General features: G+C 41.8%; 1 protein-coding gene across 1 annotated transcript in view; it reads right to left on the reverse strand.

Annotated features, from left to right (window-relative positions):
• Positions 1-17236, reverse strand: part of LOC122800125 (BRI3 binding protein) — a 40868-nt gene extending 23632 nt beyond the window's left edge. Inside the window, exon 1 of the mRNA XM_044069644.1 lies at positions 16895-17236. Within this exon, the coding sequence (XP_043925579.1) occupies positions 16895-17086 (192 nt within the window). The 5' untranslated portion in view covers positions 17087-17236. The remainder of the gene's footprint in view (positions 1-16894) is intronic.
• Between the last annotated feature and the right edge of the window lie 1411 nt (positions 17237-18647).

Raw genomic sequence — 18647 nt, forward strand, 5'->3', positions numbered from 1 at the left:
TGTATGGAAATGAAGCAGATCCAGATATGGGCAGACTTGCATATTATAGCCATTTAACCTCATATTCTTTTGTAGATTATGTTTAAAACATTTGTAATTAGAGCTTGTGGAAACTAAATATTTTTATCAGAATTTGAACAAACCTAAGGGGCTATGAACTACACCGGATGAGTAATGCTGTTCAGGTTTGATAATGCATGTTGAGGACAGAAAAAAAATGTTTGAATATTGTTTAATTCTGTTAATTGATCTCACAGACTGTGTATACATGCTTGCAGAGTTGAATTCAAGCTGTTGTTCATGTTTTGTTTTAAAAATCTTAATGATTTAAATAAGGAAGAAAATTTTAATTTTTGGAGGTGGGCAAGCCCTTCTGTATATAAAGACCACAGTCTCACTACAGTGGTGGAATGTGAAAAATCCAGCTGCTTCACACCCAGGTTACACACAACTATACGAATGATGCTTTGTAAAAACTGCTACAGTTTTGTTTTACCAGACAAATTAGTTCTCTCAAGATGTTACCATGAACAAAATGTAAAGAACATGACAGCCGTCACTTTGTGTGAAGATTTTTGTCACTCTACACCAAACATCTCACCAATGCTGCATGCGCACAGTTGACAAAGCCCTTGTGCTATTTGTTTTTCTAAAACTTTCAAAACATTTAGTGATTTAGCATACACTTTTGCTTAGAATTTCTTTATTCCATCTTGTGCTGCAGTTCAACCAAGCATCACAACATTATTAGTTTTACCTCTTGCATATTAAGTATTGCATTTTAAGTATTGCATTTTATTTATTTATTTATTTATTTTATTTATTTGCAGTTGGTTTACCAGGATAGTCCATTGGGCCATGATGAACCTGTTTTCAATGGAGTCCTGGGGAGAAAAGCTCCAAAACAGCCTAAGTACAGTAGATTATTATTGATAATTATACAATTGTAATAGGTTCAACAAATAATTTCAAATAGTTAAACATTCGAAATACAGAGTTGTGATGGATCTAACAGATGAAACAGCCTAACAAAGGAATGTTGCAAGGTAATGCAGGAAGTAATTACATATTAGAAAGCATAAATTTAAGAAGTAAAGTCTGATACATTCTTTGCATATACCATAGGAATAACAGAGTATATGTTATGGAAAAAATAGAGGGGAGAATACACAGGGGAATGAAGGAAGGTGAAGAAGAAATTCCAGTGTTAGTTATGAGGGGTGGAAGCAAGAGCATTCCCAGTGGGATGATGGGTAAGAATGAGGAGTTCTTTTGAAAAAAAAAAAAAATGGTTAGTGTTGGTGCGAATGGATGGTGGTAGGGAGTTCCAGAGGCAAGCTATGCTATAGGATAGAAGGTTTTTGCCTGGGGGATGAGTTGGTTTGTACACTTCTAATAGATTTTGATTGTTTGACTGTTTGACCTTAATACTCTATCAGGTAGGTACATTTTAAAGGCAGAGGAAAGGGATGGGCAGAGGGAGGGGTTGAGAATGAGTTTGTGGGCAAGAGTTAGTTGAGTGTAGGTGAAATGATTGGGTAGTTCTAGCCATTTTAGTTTTTGAAAGGAGGAACAGTGGTGGGTGGAGGACTTATGGCTGGTAGCGAACTTGGCGATTTTGTTGTAGCAAGAGGAGAGTTGTGTTTTTTTTTTTTTTTTTTTAAAGAGTGGACTGTAGATTAGTTAGAAGTGGAGCTCCATATAGAAGAGAGGGGATAAGAAAGGAAGTAGAGACAGTGAGTTTGGTGGCAGGTGTAAGGCAATGATTTTGTCGGTAGAGCATACCTAGTTTTTGATGTTTTTTTTTTATATTTATTTGTATGTGGGAGTTGAATTTGAGCTGGCTATCGATTTGGACCCCGAGTAACTTGGTCTCTGTCACCAGTTCTAGAGGAGAGTTATTTTGGCTAGTAATTGAGAATGCATTAATATCGAAGGGAGTGACTTGAGGGGGGTAAATACCATCAATTTAGTTTTGGAAGCATTGAGTGCTAGGTGATTTTTTTTCATCCAATATTCAGTGGTTGAGAAAGCTTCTTGAGAGAGTTTTGAGTGTGGGGATAGATGTGGCAGAGCAGATAATAGTCGAGTCATCTGCATACTGGATAATGTTTGAGAATGGAATGGATTTATTTATTTTATGCAGTCAGATCTAGAATTGCCTACTCTATTCGTGTAACCTCTAATTCACTGGCTACTTTAAACAAACATGTTTAGTTAAGACTCTTGTACAAAACATCCCCAGATGATATCCAATTTCCCTCTTTTAAACAATATAGCTTGGAACACAGCAAGTCTGTGTTCTGCCTTACACCAGCCCATACACAGATGTGCAACAAAGATGGGCACCTCAATATAAAACAGAGACTCTACTAGCCATGAATGGAAGTAACATGCTTTGTGCTCCAAATCCTCTGTCTCACACCTCAAAAACCCTTTTTACTGTACTTCAGTTGTCAGCCACTCTACAGTACCAATATATTTAAACAATGCAGAACTATTTCAACACTAAAATGCTGCTTTGCTACTTGCTACAAATTGCCTTTTCTCCTTTACTGTTTAGTCTTGTAATCACCTTGTAGAATGCCTATTTAACTAGGGAATAAATTGTTTCTTGTTGTATTGCACTTTAGGGTCCTTTCTGCTGTGCTTTTACATTAAGAGGGTTAGGGTCATCCATCTTGTGGCAGAAGGTGTTTGCTTGTTTATATGAGCCGAGGGTTCAGGAGTTATTTTTCACTTCCATTTCCGTTATTATAAAATTAGGATAGTTTGAGTGGAGCTGCAATCTGTGAAACAGTGGATGAAGTGCCCTGCACAGACACAAGCTCAATGACAGTTAAGCTTACCTATAAAACTAGTACTATTACTGTAAAGTGTAATTTACTGAAGCACAGCATGGAATTAAGCTCAGAGCAGCTAGCTTGTGCAGTAAGTAGTGCTAATGCCATATCCTAGCACTATTGTCCCTAACCATAGAGACCATTCTAAGAAACCTTTGTAAAACCGTCCTTACACCCTAACAGCCTACCCTAATACAGCTCCAGACAATATGGATATGCAATTTCCAAATGTCTCTGCAGCCAGCTTGGTAGATACAGGCATCCTGAGAATGTAGCAATTGTCTCATGTATACACACATTTTAATCCTTAAAGAAACAAAACGCATTATGTGATATATATATCTATATAGATATATAGATACATACATACACACACACACACACACACACACCACAATTTCCTTAACTAACAATCTTACTAACAATCTTGCTGACAAAAAGTTTGTCAAGAACACCACACCACTACATCCACCACACACACATTGAAAAGCAATCTTCCCAAACCTCAGACATCCTAAGCCTGAAAATAGCAATGCCTACCCTCAGCAATCTGTAAAGCAGAGAGCAAAGCAGCAACCATCATGCATAAGATTACGCTCAATGGACCCCTGAAAACAAGAGCCCATAAAGCAGGCAAATGATTTACCCAGGCCTTTTGTCATGGGGGACTCCATTATATAACACACAGATGCTCCCTCCACTCACCAGACTGGACAAGGACAAGATTATTGTCAGTTGTTTATCTGCAAGATCCACAGTTACACATGCACTAAACTCTCTGCACCACAGGTACGATTTTATCATAGCCTATGTGGATACAAATGATCTGAGACGTACTCTCAACAATATAAAGAGAAACTTTATGGCCCTCAATGAATGTGCTTCTCAAGACAGGTATGTGCCTTCCACTGAGCAACATTCTACTTTCACCAAGGATAATGCACAGTATGAAAAAAAAAAAAAAAAAAAAAAATGATTAAGGTAGTTCAGTTTCTGGTGTCAATCCAGAGGGGATCAATATCGGTCAGCCAACAAGGACATGGTCAACAGTCAATATTGCTTTGACAAAATGGTCTGCACCTGTTCCCCTTGGGCTTCTAGATTTTGGCTAAAACTTTATCCACTCAAACTTTTTAGGCAATACCAAAATTATATACTTGCCAACAGAGCACATAAAACCCAAAGGAACCTAAAGGTGTTGTTACTCCTCAAGAAACCTCACATCCTACATGATCTCCTCATGCTGGAAAATAGACTAGTGTGCCATTATAGAGACAGGGTTTAAAACTGCAGAACGTACTCCAGCAGTGCCAAGCTACAGTGCCTTCCACACATTTAGACCATCAAGTCACATAGACGGGGACTAAACTTGGAAGCATCTCAATCTACATTAGCAAAAGGCTGGTTAAGCAGGATAATACCCTGGAGTTCATCCATGAGCAAATCAATTTAGATAGAGTCCCTTACCATACCCTAGCAAGCTATAGGTCACCATCAATGTCACAAGAATTCCACAACTCTTACGTAGATCTACTGGAGTCATTCTCCATCCAACCAAACACCATTCATTGTAGACTAATTACCCCCCTACAGAATGAAAAATACACTACCTTCAACTTGTAGGCACGTGTGCTGGACTTGGGTTCATGTGCACTGTAGAGGTTCAAACATACCAGACCTAGTCTTCAACAATACGGAAGAGTGCTGCACCCCCCCCCCCCAACTGTCACGTCATGTCCTCACTTGTGAGCTCAGATCACAAAACTGTCTCTTCAGAAATAAAAATCAACTTGAAAACCAAGCACAACATGTTACAGTTAGGAACTATTCTAAAACAAATGACATCATGTTAGGCAACAGTATGGCAAAATCCAATGCTCTGCCTGACCCCAAGTTCATAAGTCTTTGCAGAATTGTTAACAGCTGCACAGAAACTGCGGTACCTACCAGAAGTAAGGCCAAAACACACTATAGTGGTGGACACAATCTTAACAGGGTATGTAAACAAAAGAAAAATGTCATGGCCATAACCAGAAACAGCAATTCTCATAATGACAAGAGCTCATTAAACTAAACTAAGAGGACTAATTAAATAAGTTCATAGGTAGGTACTAGGCTATCTGCCCAAAGGAATTTATAAGCCGGAATGTGTTGACTTTCGCCACCCCCTTAGATTAGTTCCCTGTGCCTCTGTCCAGCAGAGCAACTGAAGTGATCCCCAGGGTAAACTTCCTGTTTCCCATCCACTAGTCAAGGTTTCTCTGTTAGTGGGGAGCTCTGCCTAATGTAGACTGGAATCTTTTTCCAGAGCATGGAAAGTCTCTGGGGCAGGAATCTATCCCTCCAGTATGTCCTATTTATTGTTGTGGTGAGGTTTAGATCCCTAGTGTGTGTGGCTCGAGGGGATATAGTTTTATTTAGGTGGAGCATTCCATCAATTCTGGGTTGGACATGGCCTTGTATAGGTCAGGCAGAGATCACCTCTGAGTAGGGGCATGCAACAGAGTACAGCTGGAGTTTCTTCAGTCGAGCTGCATAGGGCATCTGTTTGAGGCCAGTGATCCTCTTGGCGAGGTACTTCTGCTGTTGCAGGTGTCTTGTAAGGTACATCCCAAATTGTACTCTATGATGGGTCTGATGAGTGATGGGTAGATAGGAATAATTACCTCTCTTGATCTGGATGCAAACCCTTTTGTGATTAGGTGGGCCACATAGTAATCTCTATCAGTGGTTAGAAAATCCTTCTATCTACTTGGGTCCCCAGATGCCTTATTTTGTCTTCCGTATTTAGGGAGCTACTACCTATGTGGTAATTTGTGGGTACTTTGCTTTTCCAAAGAGGATGACTATACACTTTTTGGCATTTAGCTTGAGGCCATGGTTTTGACACCAGGTATCTGTCTCAGTGAGACCCTTTTGGGGGATGTTTGTATCAGCCGGAGAGTCAATTATAGCCCCTAGTTTGCAGTCGTCTGCGAACTTGTCAGCCATAGTCCTCCTGTGCTTGCCTGTACCTCTGAGAAGTATATGCAGAACAGAAGGGGTCCTAGGACTGAGCCCTGGGGAACACCACTTGTAACCGGTTTACAGTCAGACCTAGCTCCCGCAACTCTTACCATGTGGGTTCTGTCCGTGAGCCAGTTAGCAACCCATCCCATGATTTAGGGGTCTATGTTCAGGCTGGTGAGCTTGTCTATAATACCAGAATGGGGAACAGTGTCGAAGGCCTTTGCGAGGTCTAGGTAGGCTGTTTGGACCACCTTTCCCTTGTCTATAGCCTTGGCAACTGTCTCACAGAAATCCACCAGGTTTAGGAGGCATGATCTGCCCCTTAAAGCCGAACTGAACTGGGTAGGGTCCAGTGTTTGGAGGTTCCTAATGTCTCAGTTAATGAGATCAGTGATGATGCACTCAACAGCCTTGCAGACCAAGCTAGTCAGGCTTATAGGGCGATAGTTCCTGGGTCCTGTTGTGGCTCCACCTTTGTGGAGCGGAATAACCATTACCTTGTGCCACTCTATGGGCACGTAACCTGCGGAGACGCGGAGTTTGAACAGTGTGTTTAGGTGAGGGGTTAGTTCATCTTTGAGCTCATGTAGGACGCAGCCTGGGACACCATCCGGTCCCACTAATGCTGTGTTTTGGCTTTGGAGAGGGCTGTTTTAACCTGAATGTCTGATTTCAGGGGCACTACATTCTTCTGCTATGGTTATGGGCCCTTTTGGGGTGAAGTTTGCACTGAACCTGTCTGCCAGGATGTTGGCGATATGTCGGTTCAGTGTATTTTGTGCCATTCTGCACAAACTCCGAGCAGATCTGGGAATTGCCACTTAAATTCTTGACATAGCTAAAGAATGCCTTACGATTATCTTTGGAGTCATTGGCAATTTGTCTTTCGAAGCTAGCCTTGGAGGATTTTATGAGGGATCGTAGTTTCTTGCCGATACTGATCAGGGATGTCTTCCCCTCTTGGGATTTTACTCTCTCCTGTACTAGTTTCTTCCTTCTATTGTATAGCTTGTTTATGGCAGGGGTCCACCAGACTGGTTTCCTTTTCTTGGAGGAGTGAGTCTTGGTTTTGCTTGGGATAGCACGATCCATGCATTCTTGTTGGTGCCCGTAAAGTACATTAGTAAAGGATTTTGCAGCTTGGGCAGCGTTATCCTTTAGCATGGGGGATTTGAAATTTTCCTCTTTAAGTAACGTGAAGTTTGCTTTTGAAAAGTTTTTCACGGTGGTTTCTTGGACTGGGGTGGGGGCTGAATGTGGTGATTAGTTTATCATCAGATCTAACCAGTGAGGGTTTGACCTCCGGTGTGGAACACCAGTTGCCCATGTTAATGAAAACCAGGTCCAATATGTTGTCACCTCTGGGGGGGTGTTGACCAGTCGATCCAGGGCATTTGATTTTATAAATTCTAGGAAATGTTGGGCAAGGGTACTGAGTAGTTCTCCCAGTTAATGTTTGGATAACTGAAAATCAACCAATATCAAGGTGTTTGGTAGGACCTTTACGTTTCCAGAAATGTGGAATAGGGGTCCTGGGACATGGTGGGTGATCTGTAGCAAGCTACAGTTTGAATTGCAGTTCTGCCCATTGTTAGTTGCACGTGCTGTGCCACTAACCTGGAGGTGTGGGTATCCTTGATGAATATGGATATGCCCCCACTTTTCGTATTTTGGTCTGGGTTTTGTGGCCAAAATGTATGGTACGAGTTGTAGCGCTCTCTGGAGCCTTAAACCAGGTTTCTGTTACTGCACATGTATCGAATTTCTCTATACAGAGGAGTGCCTCGAGTGCATGCAATCTGAGGTTTAGACTTCTGGCATACAGTAGCATTACCCTTAGTTTTTTGTACTTGTGCTATTTACGGTGGTGGGTTTGTCTTTTGAGCCTTGCCTAAAAAAGGCACTATGTGGGTGGCAAGAGACTTGGCCAGTATTCAAAAGACTAAGGGTGACAGGTGCAAGCCATCTCTAGCGAAACAGCATGGCTTGTCGAGCATATCATCCCAGGCTGACAGACACTGGATCCCCTTTGAATGACATCAGAAGCTTAGCTAATTGTTGAAATTGAATACCGTGGTATTCTTGGTGAGGGCAGGATACTACTCAGGGTCAGGGTCATACTGGCCTGGGCTATGTGATCAGAGAGCTCTTCCATGTCTCTCTTCATGTAGTCCAGGGAGGTATGACTCAGGTCATTCACACCAACATGGACAATGACAGAGTCGTATTTGTACTTGTTCTGGAGTGACCCGAGTGCTTGTGTTATGTGGTGGATCCTGGCACCCGACAGGCAGCTAACAGTAACCTTCTCCTTGTTCAGCCTAGTGAGTGGGACATCAGTGTGCCCAACTATAGAGTCACCTATTACTAGCAGGTTGGGTATGTTATTTTGCCTTAAAGTATGTGACTGCATGGCACACTGGTTTTGTGAAGTATGCGTTTCATGGTTTGTGTTTGGGGAGGATGGAGGTTGCTTGAATGTCTGCTTTGAAGGTCTCTGTTGCTTTTGCAGATTTTTATTTAGAGCCTCCGAGTATGTTTCTGTGTATTTATGTGTTTTTTGCCAGGGCTGGTTTCATAGGTCTATGTGAGACTGGTGATGTGATGCAAATAATTTCCTTCTCCTCTTGACTGTCTGGTCCAGTCTTGGGTTGAGAGAGCTTAGCCTCCAGTTTGGTTGTATAATTGCATCTCTGATGTAATAGTGTTTGGTGCTTTTAGGAGAGGGCTGTCCGTGTACATGAGGCAGCTGTAACATTGCCTCAAAATGCCCAGATTCAACAGTTGGACCGGAGAGTACACCTGAAACTGCCCTTTGGATATGCCTGGATAGGTACAGTGAGCTGTTTTACTGATTGGCTGGTAAGGTCGAATAGTGAACCTTGTCCTTCTCTACAGTATAAAGAGGGGGGGGGGGTCTAGTGCTAAGATTTATTAGTGCTTGCTATGAGTTTTGAGCAAGTGCCGGGCTGAGAAGTGAATGGTTTAAGTGCTTAAGTTGAAAGTTTGTCTAGTTCCAAGGGAAAAATTGAAGAGTAGACTTTGTGGAACTGGGAATAGTTATACCCTAGCTGACCGGTGCTGCCCAGCATGCAAAACCGCACTAATGTGGGTTTTACAGCAGGGAAACGAAAGACATACAAATTAGCCCAAAATGACCAATAAACCACTAATTTCTGTGCTGAAACCACTCCTCCAGGGACAGATAGGCTGCTCAAAGCTCCCCTCTCTCACAGGTGAGCAGAGAAACTTCCTTCTAACGAAGTAAGTTATGGGCAAACACAGAAACTTGTAACACAGCCCTGAATTCCGCACTAACCTGAAAAATGAACTATACAAGCTTAGAAAGGCGGGAAAATAAGTACTTTTTGTTTTTTTTTTTTTCAGAAAATACAGCAGATACAATAAAAAAACACTTTAAATGCACAGAAATTGCCATCGCACTCGAGTGTGTGGCCTACAACAGTTAAACAGGTAATTTAAAACACAAAAATGACGTTGTTAAAGTGCAGGCAGTAAATAAGTACAATATGTAGCTGAAACAAGCTTTTTAAATCACAGAAACTAAAAAAAAATTGGCGTTTTAGGTGAATTAGCTAAAGGCAGCAAGAAAATGCAGAAAAATAATATTTAATCACTCCAAAGTCTCTCTCTTGTCTCTCTGCTGCTGTAGAACTCTGCAGGGCACCAAGCAGGAGCTTGCTGAGCTGTATACAAGACCAGTTATGAAATCAAGACTGCATCTCAGGCTAAGACAACCACAAAGCCTTCTATAACTATGAAACATCAAAAGGTAACACACACAGTAGTGTGCTGAACTGGTAGTAAATAGTACCACTTTCACTGAGCAGAGTGACACAGCAATCCCAATGACTGACAAATTCAGCTCAAACATCACCCCCCACTCCCCCTGCCACCCCTGGGAAATCCCTACTAGCATACCCTACTGGAATAGCCTCAAATATTAGAGAGCAGGTTATAACAGTGCTTGTTTGCTATAACAAAAAAACACAGCCCCACTGGGGCTGACCACCATCCCAGGCTGTTTCCTAAACAGCCTGAAACATGACCCGTCAGAACCACTAGAGTCAATTTTTCAACTACAGACTCAAAACAGGCTACATTCCAAGAGAATGGCAACTGTTATCCCTCTCAACAAGGGAGTTAAACTGACCCCTGAAACTACAGAACTATTAGTATAAATAGTCTAATAGACAAAGCCAAAAAATGATTTATCATAGAAATAATCAAAGCCAGTGGCAACCTAGAGACACTGGACCCATCGCAGTCTCGTTCAGTCAGGGAAAGGCTATGCCTACTCAACCTGGTAAACTTTTTTTGAGAAGGTAACGACAATGAGTAAAGGGGAAAAGGCTGCATATCACATACCTAGATCTGGCTAAGGCAATCAATACAATACCCCACTCAGGTACTGTAGACAAACTTACTGAACTAGGCATAAACCCATACATAACTTCATGGATTGCGAGCTGGCTCACATATAGGACCCAAGTTCAGGACTGGTGAGATCACCTCCACCAAGAGGCTGGTCACAAGCGGAGTACCACAGGGGCCAAGTGCTGGGCCCACTCCTTTTTGTCATCTACTTCTGAGGTCAAGGCTAATGTCAAGGGCCTCTAGCTCACCAAGTTTGCAGACAACTGCACTCTGGGAACTATCAAATTCTCTCATCAAAATCCAGAAAGAAGGTCTAACACAGGCAAATAACTGGTGCCAAAGCTACACATTAAACCTCAATGCAAAGAAATGATTTATAGTGCCTTTTGGGCAACTGTCAACCCAGGCAAAATTACTCCACTGATAAAGACAGGCCTAAGGGCTGACCCACTAGTTAGAGATTTGGGAACATATGTAGACAATAGTATGGCCTTTGATCAGCATGTAGCTAATGTGGCAAGAAACTCATTCTATGTTGCCCAACTTATAAGTAAAGATATGGCATCCAGGTCCAAGGAAGTTATAATATCACTCTACTTGACCCTTACCAAACCCATCAAGTATAATGCCCCGTTCGGCATATAGCCAACTAGGCATGTTCAATAACTGGAACAGCCAGAGAGGTTCCTCACCAAAACAGTCCATGGTGTTAACACAGTGTCCTATACAGATCACCTTAGAGTGCTTTCTCTATATTATTTCTCCTAGAGATTGTTGAGAAGCAAGCTGTGCTTAGCATAAGGCATTCCTTGATCCAGCCCTGATGGAGCTTTTGCACATCTGCAAAATGAACAGCATCAGAAATAATAGGTCCAGGAATTTAAAGCTTTCATGCAACCTAAAGAAAATATGCTGCCGAGACAGATGCTTCTCAAAGGATCCCCATGGTCTAGAAGAGGCTCCCCATTCATGTGAAGCAGAGTCCATCCCAAACTCTAGTCAAACGTAACCTTAACCATTAGATGGGAAATTATATATTTATCTTGGGGCTGGCCCCCATGCCTGTTATAGGTTCATAGGTTGGTACCAGGCTATCGGCCCTAGGGCCTATGTAAGCCTAGCCATAATTCCCTGGATATTTCTTCCCACAATATTTACTTCTCTGGACCCCTGTCTAGCAGGGCGACTGACATGATCCCTGAGGTGAATTTCCTATCTCCCATCCAATCAAGGTTCCTTTTGAAGAGGGCCAATGAGGCGTGCTGCTTAATATGTATGGACAGTCTATTCCAGAGTATGGGGAGTCTCTGGGTCAGGAACCTATCCCTCCAGCATGTTTTGTTCATTGTGATGACAAGATTTAGATCTTTGGAGCGTGTGGCTCTGATGGATTGGGATTTCTTTAAGTGGAGCATGTTCAACAGCTCAGGGTTTGACATGGCCTTGTATGTTAAGCAGAGATCGCCTCTGAGTAGACGATACGCCGCAGAGTATAGCTGGAGTTTTTTTAGGCGGTCAGCATATGGCATCTGCTTTAGGCCTGTGATTCTTTTAGTGAAGTATTTCTGTGGCCTTTCTAGCTGTTGCAGATATCTTGTGAGGTACATACCAACAGGGCATTATACTCTATAATGGGTCTAATGAGGGATGAGTACAGTGGGACAATAACCACCTTTTTTCTGGATGAAAAGCCCTTAGTGATGAGGTGTGCCACATAGAAGGATTTCCTGACTGTTCTGGTGATGTGATTATCGAAAGTGAGACCACTGTCCACCTGTGTCCCCAAGTCTCTCGTCACACTTTCAATGTTTAGTGTCCTGCCACCTATGTGGTAATTCATGGGTACATGTTTTTTTTTTCCAAAGGGGATAACTATTCATTTCTTAGCATTAAGCTTGAGCCCATTGCTCTGACACTAGGCATCTGTTTCTGTAAGGCCCTTTTGTAGAATATCCACATAATTTGGGGATTCAATAATGGCTCCCAGTTTGCAGTCATCTGCAAACTTTTGTTAGCCAGAGTCCCTTAGTGTTGGCCTGTATTTCAGCGAAGTAGATGCCAAACAAGAGTGGTCCCAGGACTGAACCCTGAGGTACTCCAGTTGTCTAGAGCTGGATTTGGAGTCTGCTACTTTTACAGTCTGGGTTCTGTCAGTAAGCCAGTTGGTAACTAATCGAGTGACGTAGGGATTTTTGCCCAGCTTAGTAAGTTTATCTATGATTCCAGAGTGGGGGATGGTGTCGAAGGCCTTTGCGAAGTCCAGATAGGCTGTGTGAACTGCCTTACCCTCGTCCACAGCTCTGGAGACTGATTCGAAGAAGTCAATTAGAATCAGGAGACAAGATCGGCCCTTCACAAACCCAAACTGGGTGGGGTCCAGTGTTTGAAGATTGCCAATGTCTTTGTTTATAAGTTCCATGATAATGCGTTCCATGCCCTTGCAGATCAGTCTTGTCAGACTGATGGGACTGTAGTTCCCGGGATCCAAGGCGGATCCCCCCTTGGGGAGTGGGATAACTGTAGCTGTGCGCCACTTGGGCACGAAACCTGAGGTGAGGCTATGATTAAACATGACACTTAGGTGAGGTGCCAGTTCATTTTGTAGTTCATGTAGTATACAGCCTGGGATGTCATCTGGTCCCATGGACGCTGTATTCTTAGCTTTGTAGAGTGCGGTTTCTACATGTGTGGCCGTGATTACCGGAATTTGGCATCTTTTGGTATTGAGATAGGCCCTTTAGGGGTGAGAGGGGGTGAAGTTGGCACTAAATCGATCTACCAGGATATTGGCAATATCCTTGGCATCAGTATATGCAATGCCATTCTGTTGTAGCTCAGAGCAGATCTGAGCATTGCCATTTAGATTCTTGACATAACTATAGAATGCCTTGTGGTTGTCTTTGGAATCTTTGGCAATTTTATTTTCGTAACTAGCTTTTGAGGATTTTATGAGGGATCTCAGCTTCTTACCGAGGCTGGTGAGGGAGTTTTTTGCATCCTGGGATTTTCCTCTTTCCTGCAACAGTTTCTTCCTTCTGTTGTACAGTTTGTTTATAGCAGTGGACCACCAGATTGGCTTCCTTTTTTTTGGAGAAGAGCATCTTGGTTCTATTTGGGATGGCACGATTCATACACGAGTGGATGCACTCTCACACAGTGCCTTAATGTAGGATTCTGCAGTCGACCTTTCAGATCCCGTCTGCATGGGTGTCATGAAGTTTGTCACTTCTGACTTCAGTAGCATGTACTTGGCTTTGGAGAAGTTTTTTTTAAGGAGATTTCCTTACTGGGGGGGGGGGGGGGGGGTGTCAAGGGTGATCTGCTTATGGTCAGACCTGACCAATTAGGGGGTGACCACTGGTGTGGAGCATCTCCCATGTTGGTAAGGACCAGGTCTAGGATATTGGAGCCCCTGGTGGGACAATGGATTAGTTGATGCAGGGTGTTGGAATTTATGAATTCGAAGAACCATTGGGAAAACAAAGGCCAACAGTAAACATTCCCTAACATACCCCTCCAATTCAGATGCACATGTTACAAGGTGGCAACTGGACTAGCATGCACAGCTAGGCTTATAAAGGTCTTGGTGGTCATTGGCATAGTATATACCCATTAACCCAAGTGACTACGTGGTACCTACTGACAAAAATCATGGTCCCAAAGTCTTAATAATCCATGCCTTTACAATACAGAAATGTAGTTAAAAAGCACAGTTGTTTATAACTACTTACTATAAATTACTCAAATTTGTCAACTGGGACTGTGCAATTGAGCTGACAAACACCTTTTAAGGAGAGTTTTAGGGAGAAAGATTCCAAGGTATAAAACATGTAGCAAACACAATTTTCACAACGGTGCAAATATTATACTGTACCAGCAGTAGCAATACAATAAATAAGCATCAATTATAAGATAAAAAAGTGGATATTCTGAAAAATCCTATTAATGTTAACACAGAGTTGGGAAAAAGGCGAAAGCTACATCAAATATTGGAAAAATATTAAGCATCTTTGGTAATAAGTTGGAATGATATAAGCAAGGAAAAGGTTTATAAAAGTAAGCATGAAGTACAGGAGATAGGAAGAAAGAGGCAAGTTGGAGAATTGGGGCCATAAGATTATATCCTTCTTAGGATACAAAACACAAGAGTTTCCAAATCCTTGAATTCCCTCCACCTGCACCCAAGTCTGCTGGTTGCATGAGCCCCAAGCAGAGAAAAACAGCAACCTGGGAGATAAAAGAAGTGCTACAGATCAAGTGCTACAGATCTTCTTACAAGACTGTGTAAAGTGAAAACTAAGCTAAAACTATGCCACAGGTAATCAATCTGAAGAGAAAGGACAGCAGTGTATGCCTGGCGTAGTAAAACGCTTTCAATTTCTACCAAGTGCAAAGCAATGTATTTTAGGTGATGGATGATGCAAGATGCAAATAAAAAAGGTGAAAAAAATAACAAAAGTAGAATAAGACCTTTGAAACAGTTGAGTCATATTATTTAAAATGGAATGTTAATACAAGTGTTCCACAAGGTGGTATAGAAGGCTAAAACGCACAAAAGAAACATGAGAAAAAGAATGAAGTATTTTTTATGGACACATCAGCATTTACAAAAACCCATCTTTGACACGAGAGACTGCCCACAAGTAGAACCAGAATGATCCAACAGCTCCCCTTAAGAAATGGGTTGCAAAATATTACAAGCTTTTAAGTATCAAACACCTCAATAAAATGGATAGCATCTTTCAGAGTTATGCCACTTTCTGCTGCGTGCATTACCAGGGAATGGGCAAGTATAAAATAGTATAAAGAAGCACTATCCCCCACTTGACAGTTCATACAAGCAGCTGTCTTTGAGGAAGGTCTGCATTTAATAAGGAGTTCACCAATGTTTGGAACGGATCCTAGGACCTTCTGAGACAGAAGAAAGATTACTTGTTTCCTATAAGTCATTGCTTACCAACTTCATAGGTTGGTACTAGGCTAATGGCCCTAGGGCCTACACAAACCTAGCCATAACAATCCCCTGGCTATTTCTTCCCACAATATTTACTTCCCTGAAACCCCGTCTAGCAGGGCGACTGACGTCTTGACGCAACTTCAACTTTTTATACCATTCTACCACAGTACAAATTGCAGACGCGCAAAAAACATGCAGCACTTTAGTGTGCAAAACTATTACTGCTGCTGAATGTTTAAAGTTTGGCAGAATCTTCATATTCAGGGACCCCGATTTTCAAGAACAATCCTGGACTTGGGCTTTTTGTTGTTCTGGATTTCTCCACTTAACCATTCTGATTTTGTAAGAGAACAGTTATTACAGTAATAGCACAATGCCATATAGTAAACACGTTTCTACTTCAGAATATGCCTGCCAATGCAATATAATACAATATAAACCCCACGGTTCTAAAATTGATCTTAACTAAATAGAGTAATTATTTAAAACGTGTCCCTGACTTATCCATCTTTCTGCCTTTCTATATTTTATCGTTTTATCAATTATCCATTTTGCCCGCCCATAAAAATACTTCTGAGTTCCAAAACACTATTTCCCTCCACTTTTACTGTTACATCCTGTTGGCTAAAGCAAGTATTTTTCATTTATACAAAAATGCATTTAAAAAAAAGATTTAAACTTCTCTAACAAAGTTTGACCGGACACTCCCGAGCAAGGCTATTGCGGCCGGCATACGTTCCACTTACACGACCTACTTAAATTAAAAAGTGGACAAATATGTGTCCAGCTCAGAGATTGTTCTCGTTTGCCACAATACATCCGTTACATCTGTGCACATAGTTTTCATTCATCCAATCAGCTAATGGCATGGTTATAGTTTCCTGCTTCCCGCTTTACTAACCATTGCAAGGTGCAGTTAACGGAAAACAAGGTAAGAATGACATTTAGGGTTACCACCTGTCCCACTTTGCGAGGGACAGTCCCTCTTTGGGCAGTTATGTCCTGACAAAAAATTGTAAAAATAGCAAATGTCCTGAGATTTTAGGACAAAATTATTTCCTATATTTTATGTAATATTTGCATAAAACAGTTATTCTGTAACTAAAATACCTAAATGTTACAAGAAACAGAATAAGCAACTAAAATGCTACAAGAATAAGCTTTTATTTAGGCAATAAAGTTAAGTTCTATCCTTTGTACTGACCGTGGGTATGTGTTAGCCTGTAAAATCTGATGTTTGTACCAAAAATGTCCCACTTTGGCCATTTGAAAAGGTGGCAACCCTAATGACATTGACCTGTTCTTTCGTATAAAAACTACCAGAGTACAGAAATGTAGCTCTCATGATCATCCATTCCCTGCAATCAAATGATCAGCCTCCTACAAGCGAATTATTCCATCAACTGACTAAATAAGAAGACCCCCCCCTGATAATTACATGCATTATATTAAACAGGACGTTGATTCGCATGAATGACAGTTTTATAAGGAAATGTGTAACCGATATTTCAATGAAAAGCTATTGTAATTTTAACAGTGTATATACACTAATTAAATCATGACAAACATTACAACATACAATTTAAAGAAAATGTTAATAAAAAAAATCGGAAACGGTACGTATGTTTCTATACCAACCCTCCCCACCTTCGATCAGAGAAGCTTAATCTTAACTGCCAACAATTACCTTCTGCACAGCCCGCAGATTTTCCTCTCCGATAAAGCTACTCAGTGCCTGGTGGAAGCTATGAGCTGCCCGCCTAAATGAATTCTGCTGCCCGCTGTACTCCTTACGATTCCGGGCCGCCTCAGCCCACGCAAAATAGGCAATAAAAAGCAATGCCACCATTAGAAACCGTAACCTATCAATGCCCTTCATGACACTGTATTTCAAAGAATAACAGCAATAAGAATCTACGTTTCTCTCTTCCACACTCAATGTGCAACCTGAAACACCCGGAAACGTGCGATTTGACGCTTTTCTCTAAACAGCACTTCCGCCAGTACTAGTAACCGCGGTAACTGCTCATCAGATCGAATCTGGGAGATGTAATTGTTTAGCCACGTGCGAGTCGGTGCGACAACAAGCAGGTAGTTGTGGGTCATGTTCCTCATAAATGCAGTGTCTATAATAAGAAGCCTGAAAGGCATGACAGTGCTATACAGAACATGAGATGCAGAAGTTACCGTATGTAATTACCGCATCTTTCTGCTTGCATTTACAGCACTGTTGACAATTTAACCACCAATGAACCCAACCACTAAATTGCTTTACTAAATATAGGAAACATAAAACAAACTGGAACAGTTGTACTCCATCCTACTCACTCATCACAATCCTGATATAGTAGGAATTACAGAATCCTTTCTAAATTAAAATACAACCATCTTAAGCTTCCAATTCCCCTTGTTAGAACTACCTTTTCTGTTCCAGGCCAGGCACCAGACTCCGGAGAGCCACCTTAATTCAACTGGACCACAACATTCAAACCATGTACATAAATGATTATAATCTACACTTGCAAATTTTAAATGTCAGATAAGCAAAACAGCCTGCTATCTCCCCCTTCCAGCAAACACATCTCAGTTCAGGCGCGTCTTTCTTATCCGATTGAAAGTTTAGGTTAGCGAATACCTAAATGTCGACCTGGTTTGTTTGTGTCTTTCGGCTTTTCCCGGTTAGGGGTCGCCACAGCGGAACTCCGGTTGCTGATCTCTGGGCTTTGTCATAGTTCCTGTGCTATCCATATCCTTATTTGGAAAAGAGGAAGCTTCTTTGTTCACAGTGGGAGTGGGGAGCACTGAGCAACTTATTTGTCCCAAGAGGAGTGGTTCCAGCCCAGCAACTTGTAGTTTATTGGCCATTTGGGGTAAATTCCTAGCTCTTTTCAACCCCCTGCTATAAAGCCCGCTTTTGCGCGATTTTGCGTGAATTTGCGCGAAGTTGCTCATAGAGCAGCATCAGGCAGCGGCGGTTAATCAAGTTTAAACTATTTCTGGCTCCGCAAAGTCTGCTCTTCAATTTTTCCCTTAGAACTGCTCTACTTGCAATCTAAACAGTCTATTCTCTATCTGAAAAGCCCAGCACTTGCTCGTAAAGCATTTTTATACAGGTAAAGCACTCTTAAGCAAAAAGAAAGTACTTCATTCACCTAAATCCCCTTGTGTACCCATTTCCCTATAGGTCCTTTCTGACTCAGTTGCACAGCAATCCTTTACACTATTCTAGCATGTCGAAGGGTCAGTTGCTGGCGTCCTCTCCTGTTCAGCTGGTGAATCTAGGAATCTTGAGGCAATGTTACAGTTGCCTCATGTACACAGACAACCCTCTCCTCCTCCCAACAAATACAAATATATGTGAGAGATGCAACTATATAGCCAAACTGGAGGCTGAGCTCTCTCAACTCAGTACTGGCAAGACCAGTCAGGAGGAGAAGGTA

This window comes from Protopterus annectens, chromosome 4.part0 (assembly GCF_019279795.1).
Source record: "Protopterus annectens isolate FY-2018-M chromosome 4.part0, PAN1.0, whole genome shotgun sequence".
Lineage (NCBI taxonomy): Eukaryota > Metazoa > Chordata > Ceratodontiformes > Protopteridae > Protopterus > Protopterus annectens.